Raw genomic sequence first — 27,346 nt, 5'->3', positions numbered from 1 at the left:
AATTTCCACAGTGATGCAGCAGAACACTACAGAATTACAACAACTTAAAAGCTGAATCAACTGATCTCTGAGAAAGTGTATAAGCAGTTGTTGTATGGGATGATGTATGGGAATGTTTTAATATCTGCCGCAGTATTTTATAATATAACAATACATATGAATACCATATAGATATTATAAATCAATAGAGTCAGCTCTGAATATTTATGGACACGGGAAATAAAAGTTTGCACAAAGTGATTTATTTGGTGTCAGCTTTCAGCTTATTAAACACTTCATATTCACCAAATCAAAAAACCTGTCCTTTATGGAACAGAAGACAAATGCAAAAGGTATGTACATGTTCATGTTCAGTTAACAAGGCTGCGGCGTTCTAGCAATCAACAAATCTTACTACAGATCAAAATTAAACACTCCCTTTTCATTCACTCCATCGGAAAATTAAAATGTTTATTTGGATGCTCAGTATATTTCCATAAACATGATATAAGCCATTTCATTTTCTTTGATAACATTGTCTTGCAAATCGAAGCAGTTGAGGCACATTAACGAGAATAATCTTCAATAATTACAATCCAACTCCTAAATGCAGAGTCCCTATGATTAACTTAGAAGCGCTGGGTGCTATAATGGAAATTTACAAAAAGCTGTTGATCTTACTAAACGGTGCGACCGCCCCCAAGCAGTTGACACCGTGTAGGAGAAAATGCTTTAGTTCACAGCCAGCTGAATGCATAAATAGGTTGAGGTCACTGCAATGTTCTCGTCAGCTCATAGTGGTTTGTATTGATCCTGGTCACCACAGGTTTGTGCCCCAGTAGGTCTGAAAAGTCGTCTATTCGTCGGTGAAGGTGATGACGTCATAGTGGATCCCCTGTTGCTGCAGCTGCTCCAGCTGTTCAGGTGTAGCTTCAGTGTAGACTGTCTGTGTCTGGGCCACTGCTGCCTCTGCTACGACAACAAAGATTATCCACTTAGTTTGATTTGTTGGCAGGATGCCATGGTTACCATTCGTTTTCATGAAGGTGATTTCATAGCTCATGTAATTGTTAAGACCACAGGTAACTCGTCATTGTGGATTAGATCTGGTTGCACAAAGGGTCTTATTGTATTGTCTTGCATGTTGTTTGCCCATTATCTAAAAATTGTGTACATCCATAAAGCATAAAAACAGATTGAGATTGCTTTCCAACAAATCAGGAACCAAAATCGTACCATTCTTTTCACTTAGGTTTGCTAATCAACTTAGAGAGAACTAAACTCTTCCTTTTCCTTGATGCTGCATTCAAGAATGCTCCATTTTTCATTCAATTCCAATTTGAGTGGTAGCATCATCACACATGCATAATTTTTTTTATCTGACATTTCCTAATAGTACAGTCTGAGGGAGTAAACAGCTACAGGGTTGTTTTCAAATTGAAACTCGCTTTTGATGAATTTGGAAAATATAAACAATTGATTAGTGTAGTGAAGTATAATCTTTTCCATAAGAGAGCCGACCTGTTACAGCGGAGTGGGCAGCAGACTCCAGGTCTTCAGAATTCACTATCTGTTGCTCCGAGCCGACAGGTAGATACTGGATCTGACCATCGTGACTCACAGCGATCTGAACAAAATATGGATCGATGAGCATTCGTCAAAACCAAACAAACACAAAACTATTACTTAAGAGCATTTTAGAAGATCTGCCTCACCTGCTGCTCCTGCAGAAAGGCCCCATCATGCTCATACTGGATGATCTGTCCATCTGGCATCTGAGGAGCAGTTAAGAGAGATCAGTTTCAAACAACATCACCTTTGAGCACAGCATCTAATAAGTCCGTTGTCAGCTACAGTAACTTCTCACGAGGTGCTACACTGACCTGTATGTGGTTGCCGTCAGATACTACTACATACTCCTGAGGGATCAAGTGCGGGACTCCGTCTTGTGAGATGATATACTGGACCTGAAACAAGAAATGAAATGTGAGCTAATGAAGATATATGATTGTATATATTCTGTCTTTTATTCTATTATTGTCATGTATATTAGTGGTATAGTGGTAGAATCTTACCTCTGTCACCTGGTTGTCTCCTGTCATCAGGTGCTGAACTGTCTGTCCATCTATGGTGGTTATCTGTTGAATGTATGTTCCCTCTTCCTGATAATGTACACATTCATGCATTGAGTTATAAAATGAAGACTTTGCATGTAATGCATGCAAAAAGAACTTTGAGGAAATTATGTGAAGTCACAAAAACATTGGTACCTGGTCTGACAGCGTCTGTTCTTGAGCCACAATGATGTGATCCTGTCCCAAGGCCTGCAACCGCTCTGGAGAGATCACTGTCTGATGTGCCTGCAGAGCTGTTGAACACAAATTAAATGTTGACATTTAATTTTTTGAACGTCTGTTTAGAGCATATAGATCATCGTGAATCCTAATACACTGCATCATTCGTAAGCCTAGGAGACTGTTTGATTGGGTCGGTTTGATTGTAAGCAGGATTACTCAAAAAGTTATGGACAGACACATTAAACGGAAACATTTATCATCGGTTTCGGGCATTCAGATATTTTTTGAAGATGAAACCGCATGTAGTAGGTAGCGTTCTCTGACTGTTTCCAGGACATAACCAGCCTTGAGTCCTGTGTTGTGTCATGTTCCTTACACTGCAGTGTGGCAAGAGCCTCCTCGTCACTGTTGACTATGATGGTTTGCTGAGACGTGGCAGTACGGCTCTTGCCAGCAAGATGATCCTGATTATGGAGACGCTCCATATGAAACTTCAGATGGCCATTACGATTAAACCTGAGATATTGTGCAAATTTGAAAAAAAATCAATCAATCAATCACTATTAAAAGCAGTTCATTACCACTTTACGGTTTAATGCATGCATACATACATATTGCAACGACGTTTATGGCGTTTATTTCACTGAATACACGTTTTGTGACAACTCAAAGAACTTTTGATCCTACCTTTGTCCACAAAGTTTGCAAGAAAAGGGTTTCTCATTGGTGTGGGTCATCATGTGTCGGCGCAGGTCTTTCTTGTTCTTGGAGGCAAAGCTGCAGTTTGGACACTTGTGGGGACGTAAGTAGGAATGCTGCTCCATGTGAGCCTAAAATAAAACAAGACATCAACCACTGTCAGAACAGTCAAGGTCCGAAGGAGAGAAATGCCTTTAACATGACAGACACTCTTTAAAAAAAAGAAAAACCTTAATAATTTTGCGTGAGGATCGGGATGCCCTGATTAGCTGTGAAATATTCATATGGCTGCATTACTGCGCTCTGTGGAATATCTTAGATAAATGATTAGATCCAATAATCTATTCCATATAGGGGACCTGGGGTGTGTGTCATGTTCACGTGGATGTGTCTACATACTAACAGAGCCACAGATGCCAGCACGCTGGCGAAATGTTTCACATATGGTGATTGAAGACACCACTGCGCAATTTTGAGAGACGCACCTTGACCTCAGGCCAGGAGGTGGAGGTGAAGTCACAGTCAGGACACTTGAAAGTGTTGGGATCCAAGTGCGCCCTCTTGTGGTTCTCCATGTCAGAGCGTCCGTGGAAAGACTCCATGCAGATTCGACAGGAGAACCTCTTGGTGCTGAGACCGGGAGAGCTCACTGCAGAGGGAGAGGCAGGGGCTTCACTGCTTAGCTGACGAGGAAAACAAACGAAACAACGACACAGTCAAAGAGGGGGGATACTGACGAGTACACCGCCAGATGCCAAAAAGTAAAAGCTACATTAAATTGTTACCTCCACTTGTTGCGACACGCCATCACGCAGCGCTGAAGTAAGATAGTCACTTTTCATGCTCTCTGATCCAGAGCCCTCTAGAGCCTGAGAAGGACTGCTCTCACCATTACTGCAAAAACAGCAGTTTCATGACTTAAGAGATTGTTGACACATCAAAAAGTCCGTCTACAAACCACTATCATGTGAAAGCTGTTTTAAGACATGCACTCTGCAAAATGTCAACAACATTGCGTCCGGGCATTCTCTTTCACATATGACAAACTTAGCAGGAGATTGTCCAAGCCAGACGTGTTCACAACAGAAGGAAAATCTCCAGAGCATTCTTTGGCGTCTGGGTAAAGCAGCAGGAGGCAGCACATGATGATAGTTTTGTCTTTGTGTTTTTGTGTTTTTGTTTTCCCTCTGTATTCTCACAGGGCCTCACTCAGACCTTCTCTGGAGATTTTATCAAGGGGGTGGCAGGAAAAGTTCTGGTGCATTATTTGTGGACATTTGCATTTCTCACATACAGCCCTCCAGAGAAGTTCAGGAAAATGTTCGGACTTCAGTGTATTTCTAAAAGCAGCTTAATTAAAGAGTTGCGTGATACTGATTCTCAGTGTAACAACATATGTTTCTCATAATCAGAGAAAGGGAGACTGTGTGTGTTACCTGTATCCAGGGCTATGGATTTCTTCAGCAGCCTGCTCCACCACACTGAAGTCCTCAGTGCCTTCGTAGGCTTCGATGGCGATCTGGGTGAGCTCTCCTGTTTCAGAGGTGGCAGCCTCGTAAGCCTCTTGTAGCACCGTCTCACCGCTCTCAGACACGTGGAAGGTCATGACCTTTTGGGCCTGTCCCGGTGCTGTGGTCACTGTGCTCCAAGTGGCCTTCTCCAAAGCTTTTCCTTCTGACTTCAGCACTGCCACCTGAGGAGCACAACCCGGGATAAATTAACTGTATATTTTGCTCATAAATGCCGGGGCACTTTATAAATGTTGTCACTGGTTGCTTTTAATCCAAACAAAAAAATTCAACCAGCAGCCGCACCAACCTGTAAGGAGTTTCCAACCAATTCACGGGCATTGCTCATGTTCAGCAGCAGGTCCAGAGCATTCTGGGCGGATAGATCGCTGGATTCAGCTGAGAAGTACATGTAGACTAAGTCAACACGGTGGCATGCAATACCAGAAATATTTTTTAAAAAATTATCATCTTGTGGATTTGTCGCTGACCTTGTTCATAGATGATGGTGGTGTTGCCCAGTGCGTCCTGGGACACTGAGGCATTTTCAATCCCATGCATAGCTTGTAATGTCGCAGAATCTACTGCAACCTAATGAACAAGAGTTTAAAACTGGGTTAAGTGTATGATCTTGAAATGCCACAGCATAAAACTCGAGATAAATAATAGAAAACCTTGAACAGACTCACAATAGTGTTCTGTACACCCTGTGTGTCGTCCTGCTGTTGTTTGAGCTCCTCTATCTGCTGCAGGGTGAAGAAGGGTCTGCGTCGCCTCCTCACAGGCTCTTCAGGGTGAGTCAAAGACCACTCCTCAAACGCCTCAGGATGGCGACACTGGACATGTAGACGCAGGTTCTTCCTGTGCTTGGTCGTGAAGTGACACATCTCACAAGAGAAGGGCTTCTCCCCTGTGGAGGTTATCACACAGTGGTACATTCATGAGAAGAAGATAAAACCACAGCGATTTAAATGAACTTCACTAAAGCCTCTGTACTTCACTGACCTGTGTGTTTTATGGCCAGGTGGGAGACCAGGAATTCCTCTTTAGAAGTGGAGTATTTACAGTAGTCGCACTTGAAGGGCCTGTCGTTGGTATGGGACAGCTGGTGGTTGAGCAGCAGCTTCTTGTTGTCACAACTGAAGTCGCAAAACTCACACTTGAACCTGGCACATGCACATTGAATAGTTACCTAACATATCATCACACTAATGTGAAACTAAATTACTTATTCAAGCCCAAATTTGGTAAAAACTACATCTATGCCTTTGAATCACAAACTGGTGAAGGACAGAATGGGTGAAATAAAGTTTTCAGTACTGACTTGCTGTCTCCAAGACTCTGGATGTGGGTCAGGAGGTGCATTTTGAATGTGTAGCGCTTTTTGAAGGATTTGCCACACTGCAAAGACAAAATGGCATCATCATTGCTGAGGGGGAATGTGACATCTCTCCTTGCCACTTCTCAAACACGGTGACGCTTTACCTACGATTGTCTATAACCACCTTAAACATTTGGTACCATAATATTTTTTCTCAAATATTAGTGTTTTGTATTTATTTATGAATTATATAATATGAGTTTTCTGACCTTATCGCACATGTGTGGTTTCTCTGAGCTGTGGGTTTTCATGTGCTGGGTCAATCTCTTTTGCATGGGGTAAACTCTGTGACACACGGGGCAGGGGAACTCTGACACCTTTGGTACCTGTGTGAATCAGCACATTTCCAACCATGAGTTTAAAATTTTCAGAATTTGAAAATCTTTCAAATATGGGAAACCTGAAGTTGCTTACCAACTCTGTCTTTCTCCTCCTGTAGGAAGGAAAGATGAACAATCAGTAACAATATATGAAAACTTGCAATGAATGGTTATTAGCTTAATAACTTGCTGTATGTGCATGTTGTCTGAGCTCCTTACTTCTCTTTGTTATGGACTGTGGAGTGGCGAAGGACATCTTTCCTGTAGACACTTGTGTAATCACACTCTTCACACTTGAAAGGCTTGGTACCCTCGTGATTAAACATGTGTTCCTGTAAAACAGTCGCCAGCTTTTAAAAGGACACTGTGGAGATATGCCTGTGAACTGAAGTTAACCTGAGCATTGTGCGGCCGTAGTGCAACTGACCTTGAGTGAGGACCAGCGCTTACAGCGATAGTTGCACTGGAGGCACTTAAAGAGTTCTGGGTCATTGCCCTCGTGAGAGTCCACATGGAAGCGCAAATCTTCTTGAGTGAGGAAGCGTGAGCCACAGATCCAGCAGTTGTGAGGTCTCAGGAGAGGTTTGAGGGATTTATAGAAACGACTGGAAGGTAATGATATGAGAGAAACAGTAAGCTTAATATGAAAGTTGTGTGATACCTTTGACAACACAAATGTATTTAGAATCTGACACTTACTTTCGATTCATATACTTCTTATACTTCTTGCGAAGGAAGCGCTTTGAGGGTCGACCACGTTTCCTCTGGAAGAACTCCTCCTCTGGCTGTGTGTTGGATGAAGGGTCTTTGTTCTCAGAGTCAGATTGGCTTATTGTGGCCTCAGCAGTTTCCCCATCAGTCACCATAGCAGGACCAGTGCCTAACCCGGAAGAGCTCGCCTCTTCAGCTACACTATTATCAGCACAAACCCTGGGCTTCTTAGCAATACTTTCCGCTTCTGCAACAAACACATGAGAAAGAGGAAGAAAATACATGAATCCAAATAGTAAGTTGTCTCATGTAGACTTTCTGTTCAGTGATAGGTTTTTTTGTTTTACTTGGTCAAAATTCAGAATTCACCTTTGCCGTTGTAGCCTTCTTCTAAAGAGCTATACTTCCTCGGACGGCCAACCTTACGTCGAGGACGCCCTTGAGACGAGGAGGAGATTGGAGGAGTGGGCTTCTTCAGAAGAGCAGGTGGTCTTCCTTTGCAATCCTCTTCTGCTGGGTTGTAGTCACTATCCTCTGGGTATAAAAAGAAGAGCATGGACAGTGAATACGATTCCTACCCTTTGACTGATTAACCAACTTAGACGGAAGTGGAAATTTATTATCTGATAAGGGGATCAACTAAAATCTTCCTTCCTGACCTTCAGGGTCATCAATTGCACCAGCATCCACAACATAATCATCTTCTTCTTCTGCCTGACGAGGCACAGTAGCCTTCCCCTTTGCTGCCTTTCTCTCTTCAGCTTCCTCCCTCTCTGCCTGACGACGGGCCAATGTCTCACTTTTAGGAGGCCGTCCACGTTTACGCTTCTTTGGCACATCCCCTGAAAAAACAATATTTCATAAAGAAACAGAAATTTGATAACTCACAAGCAAAGTAAAACATCAATGTGATCCATATCCAACTGCCTTACCTGCCGGTTTAAAGTGTTTATCTCTCATGTGGTTGATGAGTGTGTCTTTGGAAGCACTCTTGTATGGGCACATCTTACACTTGAACTGCTGCACAATCACTACTTCCATCATCTCCTCCAGCTCAGCTAGGTTCGGTGCTCTATCTCCGGTGCCTACTGCCGCTGTTGATGTCTCCATCTCCCTGACCGGTCCAGCTTCATCCCGAGGCATTTCGGAGCCTTGAGGCTCCTCTTGGCTGGGTGAGCACTGTTGGGTCAGCTCAGGCTCTGGATTGGAGGTATATGTTCCACTGCTGCTGATAAAGGGCCCAGACTGGCTCTCGCTGCTCTCCAGTGCCTCAGGAAGCCCACCTGAACCTGCTGTGTCTGCCAGAGGGTGGTCTGATGAGGAGCTGTCATCGGCATAGAGAGAGGCCTCAGGGCCATTGCTGCTTTCCATGTAACAGGAGTGTTGAGGCTGCTGTTGGGAGTGCTGTGGCTGATCTGGATCCTGGTTCTGCTCGTCGTCGTCGTCATCTTCATCATCGTCGTCGTCGTCTCTTGATTGGTACCGAGAACAACCCGGTTGCTCAGAGTCTGCAGCTGCAACACATTCAGCACCATACTCAGCCCCATACTGCCGACTTATCTGAGACCGGTGGTCTGCACTACTGTCAATGTAACTGCGTGAATGATGTGGCTGCTCTCCATCGTCCACTGCACACTCAAGATACCCAGCGCTGCACTCAACCACATAGTGACCTCGGCTGGTAGGGTTTGAGTCAGCCCCACTGCATTCCACGTATCCAGGCAGGTCCTGGTCACTGTTATCCCCACTGTAGTCAGGGAAGCCTGACTGGGAGCGAGTCTGATCAGGTTCCTCGCCTGAACACTCCACATAGGAAGACGACGACTCCCCAGTCTGGTCTGGACCATCTGCACTGCAGTCCATGTACTGGGAGGGGTGGGAGTGCTGGGGCTGGTCAGGCTGACTGCTGCTGTCCTCTGGGTAACCCGAGTGTCCAGGCTGATCGTCGGGCTGGTCAGGTTCAAGGTTGCCGTGTAGGTCCCCCTGGTCCAGACAGGTGGATGTGGGACCTTCAGCGAGAGCTTCTATGGCTAAACGATTGGACAGGGCTGAAGATGACATCTGAGCTACCATGGGAGCTCCTATAGCAGAAAAATACATATAAGCATTGTATATAGTTTATTAAAAAGAATTCCCATATTTCCAGTCCCATACTTAGTTGTGTGTCACCAAGTTAAGTCGATTTTAAATTACTTTCAAAAGTCAACATTCATTTAAAGGAAGGTTTAAACTAAAGTGGGTGCCTTATATTCTTATCAAGTTGACATGGAAACATTCAATTCTTTATTTGCTCTATAAATAAATGGTGTATGAACGTGGTGGTAATTTTCTCAGGGTCATTAACTTTCAAGGTTTTGATGTTTTGAAAGGGCTGAAATATTAATGAGTAGTGAATAGTAGTATTGGCAAACATACCATCATCTGGTCCTTGAAGAATCAGATACTGGGTTGTTTCTGCACCCCCATCTTCTGCACTGGTCACGGATATGCAACCTGTTAGAGAAGCAGTATAGGATCAGAGATCAGCTCCTTTGTTGTTCATTAAACAGAATTACACAGCCATTAACCTGCTGAGCGCAAGACAATAAATAACACGTGTAACAGTGGAAATACCATTCATAATGTCAGGGCCAATGGTGGACTCAATGATTTTGTCAATGGCAGACCCCAAGTCCGACGAGGTAGAAGCAGTTGAGTCAGAAACCATCATTGCTCCTTCAGACGCAGCACTGGAGTGGACCATCACTTGGGCTGACCCAGACACCAGCACTGACTGAGTTACTGTGGAGACGCTGGACACGCTGGTGGACTGGGCCACTGAGGAAGAGTCGGGGAGGTGGACTGATGAAACTCTGACATCTGTACTGGAGCTGGTCTCTGGAATGAACACCTTGAGGGGGAGGGGCAAGAACATGTTATAGAGAAACGTTTAGGACAAAACTTAACAGTCATTTTTTTTAAATTGTTGATCATATCACAGTTTTCACCCACATATGTACAAAGCTTACCACAAGTCCCTCTGAGCTCTGTCCCACGTGGCAGTCAGACTCTGGGGCCTGAGCATGAGAGGCAGCAGCATCACTGCTGTCTGCCGACATGGCCTCTGATGACTCCACACCCATGCCACTTTCAGATGGCTCCTCCATTCCTGAGGGGCCTGCATCGCTGCTGCTCTCCACCTCGTTCTCCTCTGAATCCATAACTATCCACAAAAATATAACAAGACCTCAAATTTTAAATGTGCATGACACTTACACCATGCCTTGAGTAGCATTACTGCAAGTTGATGGTTCAAAATGAATACAACTCATGTCTAGTTCCTTGGTTGTTTTCCCTAGGACACCCCTGTTTTTCGATAGTGGCTATGGTGTTTGCAGAACTTCAGATATATTTGTTAGTGTCTGCTGATGTGTCACTATATAACAGCAAATTATAGAATGACCGAGATAAGGTTATAATGCATAATGTTGGAAAGGGTAATTTGCTAGACTTGCTGTAGAACACAATATTTAACATCTTGAGGTTATTGCACAGTGTATGTTGCCTGTTAACCAACTAACTAGAAATTAACTCTTAAATGTGTCAAATGCTTTCACAGTTTTTAAGGTCACCGATTTATGTCCTTGTTTAGTAGGATTATGGTGTACCAATGATGAGTTTGCAGGAATGGAGTTGCATCAGTTAAATGCATGTGTTTATAAAGTTACAGTCCAAAAGCAGTTTTTATTTATTTATGAAGACATACTTGAACACTCTTATTTTGTGAAACGTAATACTTTTACTCCACCACATCAACTGGCTGTGAATGCAGACATTTTTCATGTGAATTTCATATTATGTTGTTGTGGTGAGTGATTATATCGCATCACGTCAGTATTGATGTATGTCATGTCAGCATATTTAAACTGGGGTTTCCCCCCGTGGAAGTCGATGTTGGTAAGAAATACGTCTCACTATTCTGGGGAACAACAGCCCACGTTTCACCCCCGATTGCACTCGACACGTTTGGACATGAATACAAAGAGCCACGGTGCCAACAGACCGAAGTTAGCGCTCAATGCAACAGAACGGCTAACGTTAGCTCATGGCTAGCTGCTTTGTTTTCCGCGTAAATGTCGCGATTTCCGGGGTTTTGCATCGCGTGTCAAACGTCTGCCACAGGCGACACGACAGTTCAACTCGTGGAATGGGACGACGGTGCTCGGCGAAAGGCGCAGTCGTTCACCATGGGCCGTCGACGACAGCCTCAAGAGCAACATGCGCTAGCCGCTTTTTAAACGGCCCCGGCTGCCCTCAGCCGTGCCTGCACCGCGTCGCCATTTTACACCAGGCAGCCGCTTTTCCACTCAGGCGTTCTGAGGGCTGTACTGGGGACCTCGAGGGCCTCCGCTGCGGCAGACCGTCCTAACTCTCTCCCTGAAGAGAATGGAAAGGTTTCCCCTCTCCGACGCTGCCATCGCCGCGCTTTTTTCTTACCGTGTATTTTCGAGCGGTAAGGTATCCTCCGGCGCGGAGGCGCTAAACGCAGCAGGAATTAGTAACCGATAATTGTTGCCTCATTCTAGTCGGGCGCCATGAGTCTCTCCTTTGCTTCCTGTCCGCGCGACCGGATCTTATTTATTATTTGTGTTCGAAAGCCCGACATGCTATCAAATGAAGCGTCGAGATGACTGTCAACGTTGTGACAATATGTGTGAATCGATGGTTCGGTCGTGGCATGTTGCTCCACATATTCTGTAATTAAGATGTTAATAAACACTTGGTGGACTATTGTTTCTAGAGGAAGGCAAATTACGCAACTGGGTGCGGAGTAATATGTACGCGCTTGTCCCAAGTGATCCTTTTTTTCTGACTGCATAATCGTAAAACAATATATAAAATATATAAATATATATATATATATATATTTCTGGGTCTATAGGTGCATTGTAGTCGAACTAAATATAGTGCAATTTCTTTGCATGAATCGGGAACCAATAGACTGGGGACGGGAATAACATTAGACCAAATAAAACTGCCACCTGGGTGTACATTAAAGCCCATATGTTACTGTAATGTAAAATACAATTGAGTTCCTGTCTTTATATGGAAACAAATGCCTATGGTAGAAAACACAATATTGCCTAGATATCTCAACCACACTGTGGTCTTGTTTATGTCTTTTCCATTGTAAAATCTGAAATAAAGGCAAGTTGAGGAATGGGTTTATACTTACTGTAAAATTGCCTCTAGGAAGCTTGTTCATCCAGCTCAACAGGTGCGCTGAAGAGGAAATCAAACATACCTTTCCTAAATACTCATGTGAAAGAAAGGCTCCTATTGTCTTTCGAAGATAAATAACTATAATACTGAAATGTAATCATTTTAAATACTGGTGTAGGTGGATCAAATATGGCTAATTTTTATTTTAAAAACTTGGTAATTCTTTTTATTCTATAGTATTGATTAACACTGTAAGAATGTGAATATGTTAACATAATTTTCCACAAACTACATTTTTGTAGTACTGTACTGTACCTGGTAAAATATCCGGTATTTATTTATTTTATTAAAATTTTATTCCTGCACTGATGCCCTGTTTTTACTCCTATGTTCCCACTGTCATTTTCCCGCATCAATCTTTACATTAAGATCCAGTTGGAATTGTACTGGTAACTGATTCATTGAATGAAATTAAGTTATACATTATAAGGTTTATTATGTGACATCCATAATGTGAGGATTACAATGTTGAACAGTATCATAGTAATTTAAAAAAAAAACATATGCTATTTAAGTTCATCAAGTATTTTCGTGATCAAGTGAGATAGATGACAGTGGTAGGTAGTTTCCAAGAAATGTTTATTGCATTTAAAGTTAAAACTCTAATACAAAACATAATTTTCATAAATAATTTCAGTGAAGGAGACATGCATTGTCTTCCAGTGCAAGTAATTGGCTTTGAAGCCATTTTGAGAAATACACAAATAGAATTATACAAAACAAATAGGCTTTAGGACACAAAATAATATAAGATATTGCTTTAAATACCAAAATAATCTAATACTGTTAAGAGTCTGAACCTGTCAGACATAAAGAAATAGTTAAGAAAATCTGGAGTCAGATCCAGACAGCTTTCTAGAATATTAAAGTTGTTGTTATTGGTCCAAAAATGTTAGGCTACCATATCAGTTCACAGATTATCAGACTCAGGGCAAGTCAGCATCAATGATCACAATTTGCATTCCTGTATGGGGCCTTTGGCTTAATTTTAGGCAGATATTCCACGCTTTAGAATTTGCCAACATCAGTGATGGTCAATCATTTACATCCCAAAAAGCACACGTACAACAGGCGCTACACAAATACTGCATCACATTCTCCCTGACACCAGGTTTTGAGCTCATCCTTGTTGGTTAATCTTCTCAGTAGCGGGAGCCTGAAGAATCAGAGCACTTGAGGAGGTCATATTTCACATAGCCGACACGATCCACCTGCCTGCGGGAATTCATACGCCAGTAGAAGCGGTCACGGCAGAAGTAGATGTGACCTAAAGTGGAAATGTTGAAATGAAATCAATTGAATGCAAAATCTTGATACTTACATGCTACTATCTACAGCCTAAGTTAGCTGATTTGGGTTATTTAGCGAAAATGAATATTTAAAATTGACATGTATTTACCTTTGTGCTGGAATACATCATGAGCGTCGTTGGGGACGCCACCAAAGACAATATCTGTGTATCTTGGGTACCCATTGTCGATTTTCTGGGCCTTGACATCAAGCCTGGGTTAATCAGATACAAAACCATACCAGAAATTGTCATTAAAAATGTCAGAAACCAACAGTCGCCATAAAGCATAGACTTGTATAATGTTGTAAAAATGCTAATTTCAACAGTATTTTTTTCAACCACAGTGGAGGTGGAGATCAACTGTCAAATTAAAAGACCAAATAAGTCTCCTAGAAGATTGAATTTGAGCAGAAAATCTTGCAGCCTCAACATTCTTCCCAACCTGCTGCAGATTTCGGTGTTTAAATGAGTTGAAGGCCCAATCATTAACTCACCTCCAGAAGTTCTCCCCACTGAAGAGCAGCACTTTGCCTTTCCCCCTCTGCAGTGCTCCCTCTACCTTCTGAATACTGTTGGGGAGGCCGAGCTTCTCAATGCTGCGGGGCCCCAGAACACTCTGCCCTGTGTACACCCAGAATCTGTTCCCTATATAAATGAAGAAAAGAAAAAAAGATGGAATGAAACTCTGCACTTCTGGTTTGTGTGTTAGTCATCACTTATAAATCTACACTTTATGAACCCTCTTTACCTGAGAAGAAATACAATTTCTTGGTCAGAGGGTCCTCAAAAGCAGAGTCAATGACTGGTGGCAGAGCGGGCCACCTCTTAGAAATAGAAAATGGCCCCTTGAGTACTCCATCACTCCTGCTGGACATCTTCCAGTAAAGTCTGTTGATCAGCAGTTAAAATCCAGATATTAGCAATGTTGGTTTGTTGACATTTAAACTTCTATGAAAAAAACGAATACACTGTTTTGCTCACCCATCCTTGAAAAAGTGTAGTTCTCCCTCAGTCACAGTGATGGAATCAAATTTGTCCAACTTGCAAGCATCTTTGGTCGGATCCACAGGTTTTGTGGGCTCAGGCTCATCTGTGGGATCAGTCTCATCAGGGTCTGGGTAGGGGGTGGTGGGGGTGGTGGGCTGAGGGGGGGTGGGAACAGGGCCTATTTTAGGTCCTAAAAACAACAGTGATGGTTGAGAAAAATTTAAGTTGAAATATTTTTGATGTTTTTGTTTTGCTTTTGTAAACAGCCTGTCATAACCTTACCATAGAGATACTGAATGCCTTCAATGTCATCTTTATTCAGGGAGAAGTCTTCCACATAGGCGTACATGGGGTACATGAGAGCCTCTCTAATGTTAGAGTGATCCAGGCCAAGCGCATGTCCAAACTCATGGGCTGCCACCAGGAACAGACTGTAACCTGGAAAACAAATAATAAGGAATATCAATAAGTAATGAATGTAAATACATATCTATAACATTTTATTAATACTGCACTCTTTGGCTTATATATGTTACTCACCCTGGTCAGGACAAAAGCCCCATTTCTTATCCTCATCATAGTTGTCAGTGGTACTGCACCACAACTTGCCATCTCCACGTCCCTCACTGGTGCAGGAGTCATACGCCTTACCCAGGAACACAAAGGGAAATTGGCAAGGCTCTCCCTCAGAATTGCCACCGGTCACTGCAGTGTCTGGCCAAACAAGGAAACAACAAGAGTAAGCACAGAAGACCTTGTGGCAGCCCACCCCATTTGTTTATGCATTGCAGTTCCTGTCACTCACCACGACTGGGACAGAATCCATACTTAATGTCTCTGTCAAAGTTGTCTGTGGTGGCACACCAGCGGTAACCATCACTGCGGCCCTCTGTGGTACAGCTGTCATATTCCTTGTCCAGGAAGACAAAGGGGAAGACACACTCAGCTCCGTCGGCGTTTCCTCCAAAAGTGTACAGAACTGTCAGGATGAGAATTAGGGGGTGAGGGCGATCGGCTGAAGCAAGGCAACATGTCACAAAAGCAAATGCCCTCATCTGGGTGACCTCTGACCTATGATTTCCCCAGGCAATTAAACTGTCAAACTTACGCTCACTTGGGCAGAAGCCAAATGTTTTGTCTTTGCTGTAATCGGCTGTAGTGGCACACCATGGCAGGTTGTCCGTGCGGCCATCCGTGGTACAGGTAGTGTAGGTCTTGCCCTCGAAGGTGAAGGGGAAATGGCAAATGGCACCATCTGCATTCCCATAGCGTGTCTTCACAGCTAAGTTCACAGAATGAATTGTACTAATTAGATGCAGTGTATAAGCAGGACACCAGGGGGAGACATCTACACATGAATTGTTGATGGTAAAGCAGTATCTTCTGGTATGTATGGGCACTTACCTGGTCCTTTACCCAAGGTCCAGTGCTCATCATCGTCAAAGTGAGCGTCTCCCTGCAAACCCTCACCAGGGGGATAAGCATGGGCCAGAAGGCCATCCTTGCCATCGAATGGGTATGGGTCTCCGTGGTCTGTATAGATAATCAAATAAGACATCAAGCTCTGATTTTGAATTGCAATTCAGACATGTGATATCAGTATGTACAAAAAAGATGAAATAACCATCAGACAAGAACGTACTGGCTTTTCCAAATGATATCATGATGTCAGCTGTCCCATCAAAGAGGCGGGTAAAAGTCAGAGGGGTCACATCGCTCCACACCTTGAAGGCTCTGGCAAAGCTGTCATCAATCAGAGAGCTCTCCATGTCCGGAGAATAGTTAATGATCCTGTGATAAAATGACAACAAAAATGACATAGAATGACAATGAGTCGTCTCGATGTTTCCTTTGTATTTTCCCCCTGTATTACAAAGCTAATTCTAGCATTAGAATGTCGTTTTGATTTCATCTCTCCACTCACCTGTAAGTGACGTCCCTATGATCCCATTTGAGGTCTCCTTCAAAGGTTTGGTAGTTGGCCACATCGGGAACCCCACAGCGAGGCCGCTTCATGGCCTCCAGCGTGGACTTATCCAGATCTCCAGTCTCCTCCAGCCCCATCTGCCTCTGCATCCTTTTCAAAGCCTTGGAGGTGGACACCATAGACTGGAAGCCACTGCGATGCACCCTGTCTAAGTAGCCAAACCTCTTCAGGTAGGTCTGAAGGAAAACATGACAAACCACATCAGCAAACCCAGGTAGATAAATATATGTTGTGAGGAACAGGGTAGAGTAGATTCTTGGAAAAACAAATTCAATTCTGTCCTTGTGTGTGTTTTTTTGACAAAGGATTTCTCATATAGCTTGAATTTAGAAGAAACAAATTTTCTTTTAATTGATGTTAATGATTTCTGTTCAGGTAATTACTTCCCTGCACAGCTTGGTGGCATTCTGTTCTGGGGATAGAAGATAAAACAAACCATCTGCTACTCACTTGTGCCAAATCCGTATCAGTCATGTTTTTGATGATGTCTCCTGGGAAGGTGACCATGACGGACTTGAGGGGAAGGCTCCATCCATCCTTCAGGCTTATCCCCAAAACTAAACACACAACTAAAGCACAGTGTCTCATGATGAGATCTACTGTGGATAGCTGGGGGAAAAAATATGAATAAGCAGACCAAAAAATTTGACTAACAGCCTTGCAGTGAACAGTGATCCAAAAGAAATTAAAAAGCTTCTCCCTTGGGATTCACTGCAGTTTCTCCTTCAGCGTCAGCTTCCCCCTTTGTTTTGACTGGTGGCTCCTGTTTCTGCTTTGTGCTCTTGGTTGTGGACCTTGTATTTATGCAGGGTAACCTCTGAGTCACTTAACCTCGTCCCCGCCTACTACCAATCTCAAACCACCCACTTACATCTTGACAGACTGTCTAGTTTAATGGACATGGGGAATTTCCATAATATCCACATTTAGCTTGACCCAACAGCTAATGAGTGGTTAACAAATCATTCTACTTCTTTTTTTTTTCAAGCTGGAAAGGCGTAGTATTGGGTCAACAATGGTAGTGGTAGATGAGACCAATTATGGCAAATTATTTTGGTTGCATTATGTTAATAAAATAATTTATTATTGAAAAACCCACACAAATGATTAAGCAAATAACAAATTCCTTTGGAAGCTCTTAAAGTTTTGTTTAGCTTATGAATTTACATTATTGAAATTTGAATTTGTAAAGAGATGCTCAGTGTACATCATTGATGTTATCTTTTAATTCATTGGGAAGCTCTCTTGCACATGGTATTGTATTTCTACCAGAGTACAACGCACTCATCATGGGACACAGCCAGACACTTCTGTTATTTAAGTATATATAAGTAGTCATATGGTTCCACTTTTTTCATAAATAGAAATTTCCTCTTTATCTAAAGTTGGATTCTGAATAAAATGTCAAAATAGATCAAGATAAAAGAAGATTAGCATAACAGTTGTTTTAGTTTCCAAGCTGACAAATTACTGAGGCGTAGAAACATTTTTACTTGATTCTCTATAGTATTACAGTATGGTTGTTGGCCAGATTTTAGGGAACGACCTGCTTCATCATCATTTGGCAATAACATCTATGTCTCGTTTGGTAATGAATTACCAAATGTTTCTATTTTTTCCTGGTAAAAGGATTTTGCTTCTCTATTTCTCACGAACACTTCTGTTGCATAAATATTTGTGCCATTAGTCAAAAAACAATTACAAAACTCACACACATTTCCTTTTATTCTAAAGACCAATTTGAGTGTTTGCTAATCTATGCAGTCATGTGTGCATGTCGGGTTGATATCAAGGTGTTGTGGGCAAGGTTGTGTCAGCAGAGGCGGTTGTGTCAGCAAATCATGACTCACTGTGTTCCCACACGAACGGCCACAGCTGCAGACGAAGGGCTTATTTAGTTGTTCCACTGCATTTTCAATAATAATACCTGATAAGTCATAATACTCCATGTAGAGAGGAGAGGGCATTTCCTGCCCAACTACTGTAGAAAATGGGTTTTACAATGAATACAATCAAAATCATCTGAAACAGACTTCCTTTATCTGGAGAATTGCAAGAAATTAAGTGAATACCCCCCCTCTTGTAGAATGTCCTTTAATGGTGAGGTAAATCTTGCATCTATCCATTTCCTAATGACGAGGCTGTGTGAAGTGTTGTACTTGTTCTTGTGAGGGGTTGTGAGGGTGTATACTTCCTCATATTTGATGTGGTTTATACATCACACATTGAACTTGTGGTTGATGTGTGTAAGATATGATGTCTTGTATTCTCGTTAAACAGTTACATCAGTGTGTCTACACATACTGATTACCATGCATGGTCCTAGTCCTGAGAGTATGCATACCTCTCCAATCTTTGATAATGGTAATGAAGAAGGGTTGAAAATATTTTAAATTTTAAAAATATTTTTATTTTTAAAATATTTTTTGCTCTTTGCTGATCCTTAATTTATATGCACATCATTAATATGATATTCTTGACAACAAACCCAACACATTGCTCCTGGAAAATAAAAAAATTGTGCATGATCTGAAGAAAATATCCTTTGATTTCAGTGGGTATGGACATTCATAACAGATTACGTCAGAACACTAGGTTAGGATACCAGCTACAGTGTTAATTGTTACATTTTACACATTCATGTTCAAAACATGTTTTTCTTCAGATGGGCTATTATGTTTCATTCAGACTGAAGCAGGTCTATCCAGCTTTAAATAGAACGCTCAACACAAGCCCACTTTCATTTGACGCAAGGTTACTTATTTTTGTGCGTCTCCTCAGCAGATCCCAGGGCCTCCTTTGAAAACATCTGCCACTAATTTTACATGGCGTCAAAGCCTTAATGAATATGGCTCCATGTATTTTAACAAATGCCACAGTTCATTTGGTTTCACCACTCAACTCCCCAAGAGACGGCTGGCACAGAGGCTCGAATAAATACACTTTTTTTTTGTGGCATTCTTACCAAAATTTTCCCTCAATCACAGCGGAGGCTGGTTGGCACACACCATGCCACTGTATGAGATGGCCAACTGTGTCATTACAGAGCTGGATAATATCATAGCAGAGTATCAAGACCCTCACTGCTTACATGGGCGGGATCTTTATGATGAGGTTTACCATGTAACAACAGAGCCGTCATTTTTCCTGGGGCTGCTAAAACGCAGAGAGAGGCAGAACAATGAATGCATTTTGGCATTTTAAGGTCAGTTATTGCTCTGGGTTAAAAACTGATTATGTGTGGGGTTTTCAAGTTGTGTTTCCTACCAAAACTCTGTACAGTTCGTCGCTGTACAGAACGTTTTGCAACATTGTCCTTAATTGTGACATGCCCTGTTTAGTTTCAAACTGCCTTGTTAAAGCAATCTGTTTACGTCTTATGGTATGTTTCTAGCAGGCAGTTATAAATGCAAAAATCACTTCCTGTCTGCTGCAGTTGATGTGGCTCCCTGGCCCGCTTCCTTGTTCAGCTGTGTTGTGTTTTATGACGACTGGTTTGTTGACTTTGCGGTGGGACACGGAGACTGTGCAACTCGCAGGACCATCACTGCGTTTGATGTGGAGGAAACGTTACCCCATCACCAGGTACTTTACCCAGCCCTGCTGAGTCTGCTGCGCCTGGCAGTTATTCCGGGATATAGTTTTGTTTTTATACCCCACTAAACTCTCACAGCAGTTTACTTTGGCTGTCCAAGGAGTTGTACTTGGTTTTATTTTTGGTCACTCTGTGTTGTACACTTCATTTTTACGATAACAGTGAAACGCAAACAGTAATGAACAGCATGTCTACTGTTTTGTCCCTGAATATTTGTCACCCTTTCTAATTAGTCAAGATACTTTACGTGCTTGTGGGTGGCACCCCAACAAAACAAACGACTCAACCAAAACAAAAACTGATCAGAACAGGCAGTCGCAAGGGCGGAAACCATGCTGAGCCCTCCGAGCCCTCAAGTGTCACTCATATAACAGCTTGTCTGCAATGAGTCATAAGTCAGCATGATAAATGCAAAGTATAATTCCACGAACAAACTTTAAACAGTTGCCATAAAGTTGCGTACAGTCATCTGAATGGGACTGTAGGAGGCCACAGATTTGACTCATGTTTCCCTGGGAAAACAGACAGGAGTGTAACTTCACCTCTGGGAATATCCGTTGTGTACTGTGTTACAACACTTAATGGGAATGAGAAGATGGAGCCCAAAAATGAAATAAAATCCAACAAGTAAAATACAAATAGAAATATTTTAAAAACATTTTAAGCCACATGCTGGTACTTTCAGATTCTCAATATAATAATAGTGATAATCACAGTCCTCATAGTGATCTGTCATCCAGCCAAGGATGAGCAATATAGGTGAGGTTAAAGTAGGTCAAAATACCTTCTCATACTGTGACAAAACTGGATAAATGGACAAAACCATATGTCGCTCATGTTTGTGTTAATCTGACCCTCTTTAAACTTCAAAACAGCTCGTCTGGTTCACATTAGCAGATGGCAGCTTCTCTCCATCTGATACGGGAAAGTAAAGTGCCACCGCACTGCCGGCGATCAAAGCACAGTTCCATGTCAGCGGGATCAAAGCCGGTTGAAAATGCATGTCACATAAACCATTTCTGCTTATCACTGTTTTCTTTCCTGCTGCGCTGCCGCTGATTCTTTGGCAGAAACCACAGACCAAATAAATGCAAACCTCCTTTGCTTCCACTCAGGTACTCCACAGGATTGGGACACAAACTGATGAGTGAAGCAGGATATGACAGAGGCCTTTAACCACAGAGATGCATGTTAGCCAATGTCTATGACTATGTATATATATAGATAGATAGATAGATAGACAACAGATGTTCCCTGCGGTTCATCAGCAGCGCCGTAACCCCCAGGCCACCAGGCCACGCGAGGGAAATATAATTTAAAAGCACACTGTTGACAATTTGTATGAGTTCATGTCATCATATAATATCAGTAACAAGCAGCAGGCGGGTTTGGCCAAAAGCCATGAAACATCTGCTGAAGGCGTGGGCTGCCCGAGCACAATAAGTCCAGGCAGGCGGAGTTGTGCGTACTTTATAGACAGTCATCTTCACCACAATTGTTAAAAAGCTCATTTCTGCCAGTCAACAGCACTGCCAGTCAACAGCACTCCCTGGGCCACGATGTGAGCTCTGATTTCACTGAATATTATTATTTCTAATTAAGCTCTGTGTACGGAGCGACGCCTCCATAACCTTTTATAAAGAGATGTTTTTAAAAACTACCACGAGAAACAGAGGCCCTGTAAATGAAAAACAAATGACGTGCCTTGTTACAGATAGCACTGTGTGAGCTGCCATTCAAACAAAATGCATAATAAAGGAGGTCATGTATGGTAAAAGTCCATTCAATAGGTTTTTTTTTTTTAAACCAGAAGATGGGAAGAGGTTGGGAATTTACCCTTGTTGACGAAGGACAAGCAGCTGATAGCGGGTGGGAAGTGAGTCAGGCTCAGCATTTCAGCTGCCTCTGCACAGTTTGGCTCAGACTTGTTGAGGCAGACAATTATTGCTCCTTTTGATGTGTGTTTGCTCAGTGTAACCGCATGTGGGGTTGCCGAGGTTTGAACTCGGATGGCCCAAAATAAGTGCAATATTCTTCCTGTAATGCAGGAAAACAACTTGAACCCAAATATTATTCTTAGTTATTTAGTTAGTGATTATACTGCACATCTGCTGATGTCACTGCATCTGATGTCAGAGGAGTGAAGCAATACATCAAATTGATTTCATTGTCTTTTTGTCATGTAGGTACATTATACTGAAGTTCATCGGTGGGCCCCTTGACTACATAAACAACATTTTGGGCACAGTGAACCTTTTTTTTCGGTCATAGTTTTTGGATTTCTGTGATATAATCAGCAACTTCAAAGAACTGTTTCATGCTCACAAATCTACGTACATACTAAACAACAATGTGCAGTCAAACCCTGCACCATAGTGCTACTATAGAAGAAAAGGACTGAATGCATAATCTTGTGGATTCAGCTTCTGTCTCAGCACAGTGCACCATGTGCAACGGTTTGCTGAATCATGTGGGTTTTGTACAAGTTACTTTTTTCCCCTTTTCCAAGATCTGATTCTAGATGTGTCTCAGGGACATTCATTCGTATTAAGACGCTTAGCAGGTCTTTGGAACTGCCATCAGAACTTTTTAAATAAAAAGACTACGGGTGCTGAACTTGCCATCAGGACCCGTGGGAGAAGCTTGATGAGGGAACCAGATATGTGTCCTTGTTACCTTTCATCACAGAGTCCCCATGGCCCTGCTCAGTTTTACTCACACAGAAGAGCAAAAATCCTTTTTACCAGCAGGTGGCACTCTGTCACAAGGGCAGCCAATGGCGCTGGAAGAGCGTTAGATATAGAGCTCTGGCACAGGGACTTAGTGTCAGGAAGAAAAAAATGTAGCATCGAGCTTCGACAGCCACATTCTGTATGTGGAAAATATCACTGCTGCTGCTGCTATGTTTGTTGCATAAAAACTTCCTTTTGAGTGAAATCATGTGAACCATTTATGGCAAATTCTCTTAGTCAGTGTTCACACGGAAAGAAATGCGTTCCTCAAGGCAGTGCATTCGAAACTGATTGATGTTGATCTTCAAGCTTGTTTGGTGAATAATTAATTGTTAGGGGTATGTTTGTTTTATGTGCAGCACCATAATTCAAATTCATTTCAAGGGTTTTCACCATGGTTTTCACTCCTGCTGGGCCTACAATGCTATTTTTTCCATTGGTAGAGGACAAAAATCACACACAGTCTTTGTGCATCTTTAGATTCAATTCACACTGAGAATAAGGGCAATAATCTGCAACTGTTTATCTAAAGCACGTTGGATATCATTACATCTTCATCGGTGTAAAGTGTTCAGTTGTTAATGGATGGATCCAAATTTTCCCTCTGCTGTAAAGTAGCATCCACTCTTTTTCTTAATTTTTCTAATTCTTATGCTTGTCAGTTGCTGTCTCTCATTAGGTGCAATGCCAAACTGATGCTCCCACACAAACACAGATGAGTCTGACGCAGATGCTCTTTCTGCACAATTGGCCGCCTTGTTTTTATGAATGACTGCTTTTCTGTGCGATCACACATCACACAGAAAAAGCCCAGCAGTCAACCATATGGTGGATATTGTTTTGTGTTTTCTTGCGTAACAACGTTGTACTGTAAATGCTGATGTGACTTAATCCAGGACAGACGTCGCGATGGAACATAAACTGTTCTGACAGGGAGCCTTGTTTCCGGTTGTGCAGCAGCACCGGGGGCACAACACTCTTGGTTATTCATGATGCCTGATCAAAGACCAGGTAGATCAAACAGCTCCTCCATTTTTAATGAAAATAGCCCTTCACTGGGACATAAATATCATGCCAAGCATTTCCCCTCAGCCTACCGCCATTAAGGCACAAAGTCATTGGGGAATTGAAGAGTCTGTGTCAGTTCGACCTTTGGCTACTGTACAGAGCAAAAAATATTGACCTGAAACATGGGTCATACTGATCCAAATAGGTGCATTTCACACAAGGGCAGGTACAGAAGTGTGGAGGTCACTTGTATTCTTGTTTTTACAATATCCTGATATTAATTTGCCTCCATTCCGGAAAACACATGCTAAACACAAAACAGATTTTCTCCTGCAAATGCACAACAATCCATTTTAATCTCATAAAATTGGCAATGGCAACATCCTGAACCTGAATTGTTTTTATTACAGAATGTGACTATGAGGTGATGTAAGGAGAGGCCCCTCTCCATCCCTCTGGATCTGCGGTTAACAGCCACGTTTGTCCCAAGGACAGTGGGTTACTGCAGGGAAAGGTCACCTCTGCTGTTCTATTAGAAATACACAGCTCTGGTATTTCCTTTCCTCTTATTTGTAATTCTTATCTGACGTCTCCTTCAACATGATATTCAGTCCTGCCCTGAAACTCAGCATCTTTGTCCAGGAACCAATACGATAAGAATAGCTTCACAGACTGAATATGTAAAACATTCTGACAGATGAACAAGACTATTGATTTGTGTAGCCGTCTGATCAGTATTATGTTGCATAAAAGTGTGCACGTTTCTTTTTTTTGCTGTATGGATTCTGGACATGCTTTATGTGAAAGAGGCAGCTGAAGTGAATCTGTTGACAGCTTGAGCAATGGGGACCTCCTGAGCCGGCCTCACTTGGATTACGTGCTCTCTCCAGGAACATCATACATTGCCAGATATTAAAGGGATTCACATACAGAGGAGAGAAATGGGTTGTCAGAGCTGTGACAACTCTCGACTGTTATCTAAGAGCCTCTTGCTGCATTATTGCGCCGTGGTAATGAGAATTCTGACAGCGCTGCTGAGCTGCAGCAAGGTGCCAATACAAAGTGGAGATATCTGGGGCTTAAAGTGTTGATTGGAATAATTATAATTCAGAAAGTGCTGACTTGTCAAGGGGACTGAAAAGGTTGAAAATAACCTATACATCATTTCGAATACATGCACTGGGTGGTTATATGAGTGTATCCTCAGTTAGGATACATGAAGTAGTTTTTTTGTGGGAAAACAGATTAATAAGCACTTATCTTTAGACCTACATTCCTTTCTTTCTTTCTTTATTCATTTCTTTCTCTCCTTTTTCTTGGCCAGTTGGGGACCACAGAAATAAGATGTAAAAACAACGATGACATATGATATATTATCACCTTTTAAGTTAATATGGCAAAATTGTTTGCAAATAAACACACAGCAACATCAGCATTCATTTGGAGTCATTATACGCACGCCTTATTAATGTATGTCTTATATGAAATTTATTTGTCTGGTTTTTAGCTGCTGCATTTTCATCAACAGCCAGAACCAGCATCCCAGCCTGCGACTACAGCCCTCTGGTCGAGTTGCATCACGTTACCGCAACTTCCAGAGATGGACTTTGTCTGTCTCTACGTTAACTGTCAAATAAAGTTAAAACGCCCAAACAAAAATTATATTTTTTTTAAATTGCTAAGCAGAAAACCAAATAAAATCACGTCTGGTGACCCCTTCAGGTAGCCATGTGACCCATTGTTGACATAAAAAATAAATAGGGATTGTAGTTCCTTCAAAATGAGTGCATGAGGAATTTGTCCTTGACTGTGCAGACCTGTCTTCAAGATATTATGTTTAACAAATTGATGACCCAGCTGCATCGGTGTGAGAATCTCCATCTGGTTAGAATTAAGAAGCAGCATTATGTGCATCACTGTAGGGAGGCGTTCAGGTCGGATGGTGGTCATAAAGAAGCATAGTGACAGTGGAGACCTGTCTGTGGTTATGTTTAGCCAACAGAGGCAAGGTTATGGAAACTTCATGATTTTAGCTAAATTGTAACAAATGCTGAAAGTCAATTGAGACGAAGACCATGATCTTTCCCTAACCGTAACGAAGTGCTGTGAGTGCCTTTAACCAGAAACAGTTTAATAATGTTGGGATCAATACGAGCAGTATCAGTGAGCATCTTACTGATATGTAACTGTATGAAAAATTTTGCGACTTGTCAAATATGATGACTGCGAACAGAATGTTAGCAGAAGTCATAATCGGATTAGCATAAAGTTTCCTTTAAAACATGTTGTAGATTAGCTGCGTATAAACATAAGCTCTGGTAGACAGGGTTGGATTGTGTGCCAAGTCATTCATCGAGCTAGGAATTAACATAAAACAATAATATCACAAATATGTGTATTCCACTGTTGAATTGGAATCAAAATTGTAAAGCTATAGCATTAGCTATAGAAAGCACATTATCATTGTACATTTATTCCTGGTCTTTTTTCCACACGTGCTACAGTCCACCTGTTGATTAAAGCGTGGTGGTGTGGGTTGCATCAAGTTCTCAGCTGACGATGTCATTTCAGCCATCCAGCCATCAAAATGTCCCCTGCTCGTTCTGACAGAAAAAGTTTTGTCAAGAGAGCAAGAGAAAATGTCCTACATAAAACGCCAGAGTCTTCACAAGTGACACAACGGAAATTACATTCCCACACAGTGTTCTTTAATGTCAGTGGCACTGAACATGGTGAAATTACTGATCTATAGTAACGCTCCAGTTTGGCTGTATGCAAAAAAAACAGTTGAGCTTGCAGCATAGTAAAGATGCTCACAATCTTCAGGTTGTCCTTTCTGGTTCAGTCCGTCCAATTGAAATACTGAATAAGGCCATGGAAGCCACTGTCTCAAGTGGTCAGTTGTGATAAGTTTATTACGAGTCCACGCACACGGGAAAAAAGAAGGAAAAGCCCACGCTCACCACCAGCTGGCATGGAGGCTGGTTAAACATGAGCTTTAAGTGCATCTTGTCTTTCTCCCCCATGACTAGCGTTCGTCTTGCCGACACGAGTTCCCTGCACGCAGCTTCTAAAAGGTTACAACCTCCCCGCAGCTGTTTGTTTCTTATCCCTGGCCATCTCCTGTAAATGGATCTGTGCTGTTGGGTCACTGAGGGACTCCACTGCAGAGGGGAAGAGTTGTGGGATTCCGAAACCCTTCTATCAAGCACATGCACACCACCTTGCTGGAAAAAACCCATCCCATATTGCTACCTGCTCTGCCACAGTTGTGCTACTAAGAACCTGAAGAAGTGATCAGCATTCACAGATGTGCTGCCTTTTTCCCTTATTTACATTATCATAACATTCATATTCTTCAGCCACAGTCAGTTTAAACAAACACACAATTTGACAGTAGTAAGATGAACCTGCTCCATTGAACATATAAATGTTCATTTTGTAGAAAGTTTTAACATTTGATAGTCTGATACTGACCAACCACAATAACTTAAATTGCTAATTTTGTAAAGTTCACACCACTTGTTTCACCATAATGAACAAAACCATTAAAGCTTAATATCTTCAGGCTGTTACTGTCACTACCTAT

General features: G+C 42.1%; 3 protein-coding genes and 1 long non-coding RNA gene across 7 annotated transcripts in view; 1 reads left to right on the top strand and 3 right to left on the bottom strand.

Moving 5' to 3' along the window:
* Positions 1-220: 220 nt before the first annotated feature.
* znf335 (zinc finger protein 335) lies at positions 221-11,729 on the bottom strand. 4 transcript variants are annotated; one of them, XM_035644053.2, is made up of 28 exons: positions 11,121-11,729; positions 9,904-10,097; positions 9,509-9,785; positions 9,311-9,388; positions 7,828-8,976; positions 7,555-7,737; positions 7,265-7,429; positions 6,884-7,142; positions 6,612-6,789; positions 6,404-6,516; positions 6,279-6,297; positions 6,074-6,190; positions 5,808-5,884; positions 5,489-5,649; positions 5,173-5,393; positions 4,975-5,074; positions 4,794-4,882; positions 4,412-4,668; positions 3,761-3,869; positions 3,461-3,658; positions 2,964-3,106; positions 2,653-2,792; positions 2,250-2,347; positions 2,055-2,141; positions 1,863-1,946; positions 1,695-1,754; positions 1,501-1,606; positions 221-951 (listed from the first exon to the last, which is right to left on the bottom strand). In XM_035644053.2, exons 1-28 carry the CDS (start codon positions 11,152-11,154, stop codon positions 836-838), a joined length of 4,812 nt encoding a protein of 1,603 aa, XP_035499946.1. In that variant the 5' UTR covers positions 11,155-11,729; the 3' UTR covers positions 221-835. The 4 variants fall into 4 exon arrangements, with proteins under 4 accessions (XP_035499946.1, XP_047186859.1, XP_047186860.1 ...); XM_047330903.1 differs by having other exon boundaries at positions 221-948; XM_047330904.1 differs by having other exon boundaries at positions 5,489-5,622.
* Positions 11,730-12,719: 990 nt separating this feature from the next.
* mmp9 (matrix metallopeptidase 9) lies at positions 12,720-17,207 on the bottom strand. Its single transcript, XM_035644054.2, has 13 exons — positions 16,873-17,207; positions 16,360-16,598; positions 16,078-16,226; positions 15,840-15,968; positions 15,544-15,717; positions 15,241-15,414; positions 14,976-15,149; positions 14,718-14,873; positions 14,430-14,625; positions 14,197-14,336; positions 13,943-14,093; positions 13,557-13,660; positions 12,720-13,424 (listed from the first exon to the last, which is right to left on the bottom strand). The coding sequence occupies exons 1-13, from the start codon at positions 17,008-17,010 to the stop codon at positions 13,300-13,302; spliced, it is 2,049 nt and encodes a 682-aa protein (XP_035499947.1). The 5' UTR covers positions 17,011-17,207; the 3' UTR covers positions 12,720-13,299.
* A 2,672-nt stretch (positions 17,208-19,879) lies between these two features.
* The window catches only part of LOC118316338, a 29,456-nt gene continuing 21,989 nt past the window's right edge, over positions 19,880-27,346 (top strand). Inside the window, exon 1 of the long non-coding RNA XR_004795174.1 lies at positions 19,880-20,007. This is a non-coding gene — a long non-coding RNA (uncharacterized LOC118316338). The remainder of the gene's footprint in view (positions 20,008-27,346) is intronic.
* Positions 24,086-27,346, bottom strand: part of adora1b (adenosine A1 receptor b) — a 6,618-nt gene continuing 3,357 nt past the window's right edge. Inside the window, exon 2 of the mRNA XM_035644059.2 lies at positions 24,086-27,346. This exon is cut by the window's right edge and continues 1,053 nt beyond it. The gene's annotated coding sequence lies outside the window, so the exon portion shown is untranslated.

Source organism: Scophthalmus maximus, chromosome 3 (genome assembly GCF_022379125.1).
Source record: "Scophthalmus maximus strain ysfricsl-2021 chromosome 3, ASM2237912v1, whole genome shotgun sequence".
Classification (NCBI taxonomy): Eukaryota; Metazoa; Chordata; class Actinopteri; order Pleuronectiformes; family Scophthalmidae; genus Scophthalmus; species Scophthalmus maximus.
Note: the sequence above shows the minus strand (reverse complement) of the source record. Positions and strands in the feature narration are given on the sequence as shown.

Excerpts from the sequence above, each read along its gene's own strand:
- mmp9 (XM_035644054.2), bottom strand. The coding sequence starts at position 17,010 with ATGAGACACTGTGCTTTAGTTGTGTGTTTAGTTTTGGGGATAAGCCTG. Across the intron at positions 16,227-16,359 it reads CATAGGGACGTCACTTACAG|GATCATTAACTATTCTCCGG; the intron begins GTGAGTGGAGAG and ends ATTTTATCACAG. Across the intron at positions 15,415-15,543 it reads TGGCTTCTGCCCAAGTGAGC|TTCTGTACACTTTTGGAGGA; the intron begins GTAAGTTTGACA and ends TCATCCTGACAG.
- znf335 (XM_035644053.2), bottom strand. The coding sequence starts at position 11,154 with ATGTTGCTCTTGAGGCTGTCGTCGACGGCCCATG. Across the intron at positions 5,650-5,807 it reads CAGAGTCTTGGAGACAGCAA|GTTCAAGTGTGAGTTTTGCG; the intron begins GTCAGTACTGAA and ends TGCATGTGCCAG. Across the intron at positions 5,075-5,172 it reads AGGGTGTACAGAACACTATT|GTTGCAGTAGATTCTGCGAC; the intron begins GTGAGTCTGTTC and ends CTTGTTCATTAG.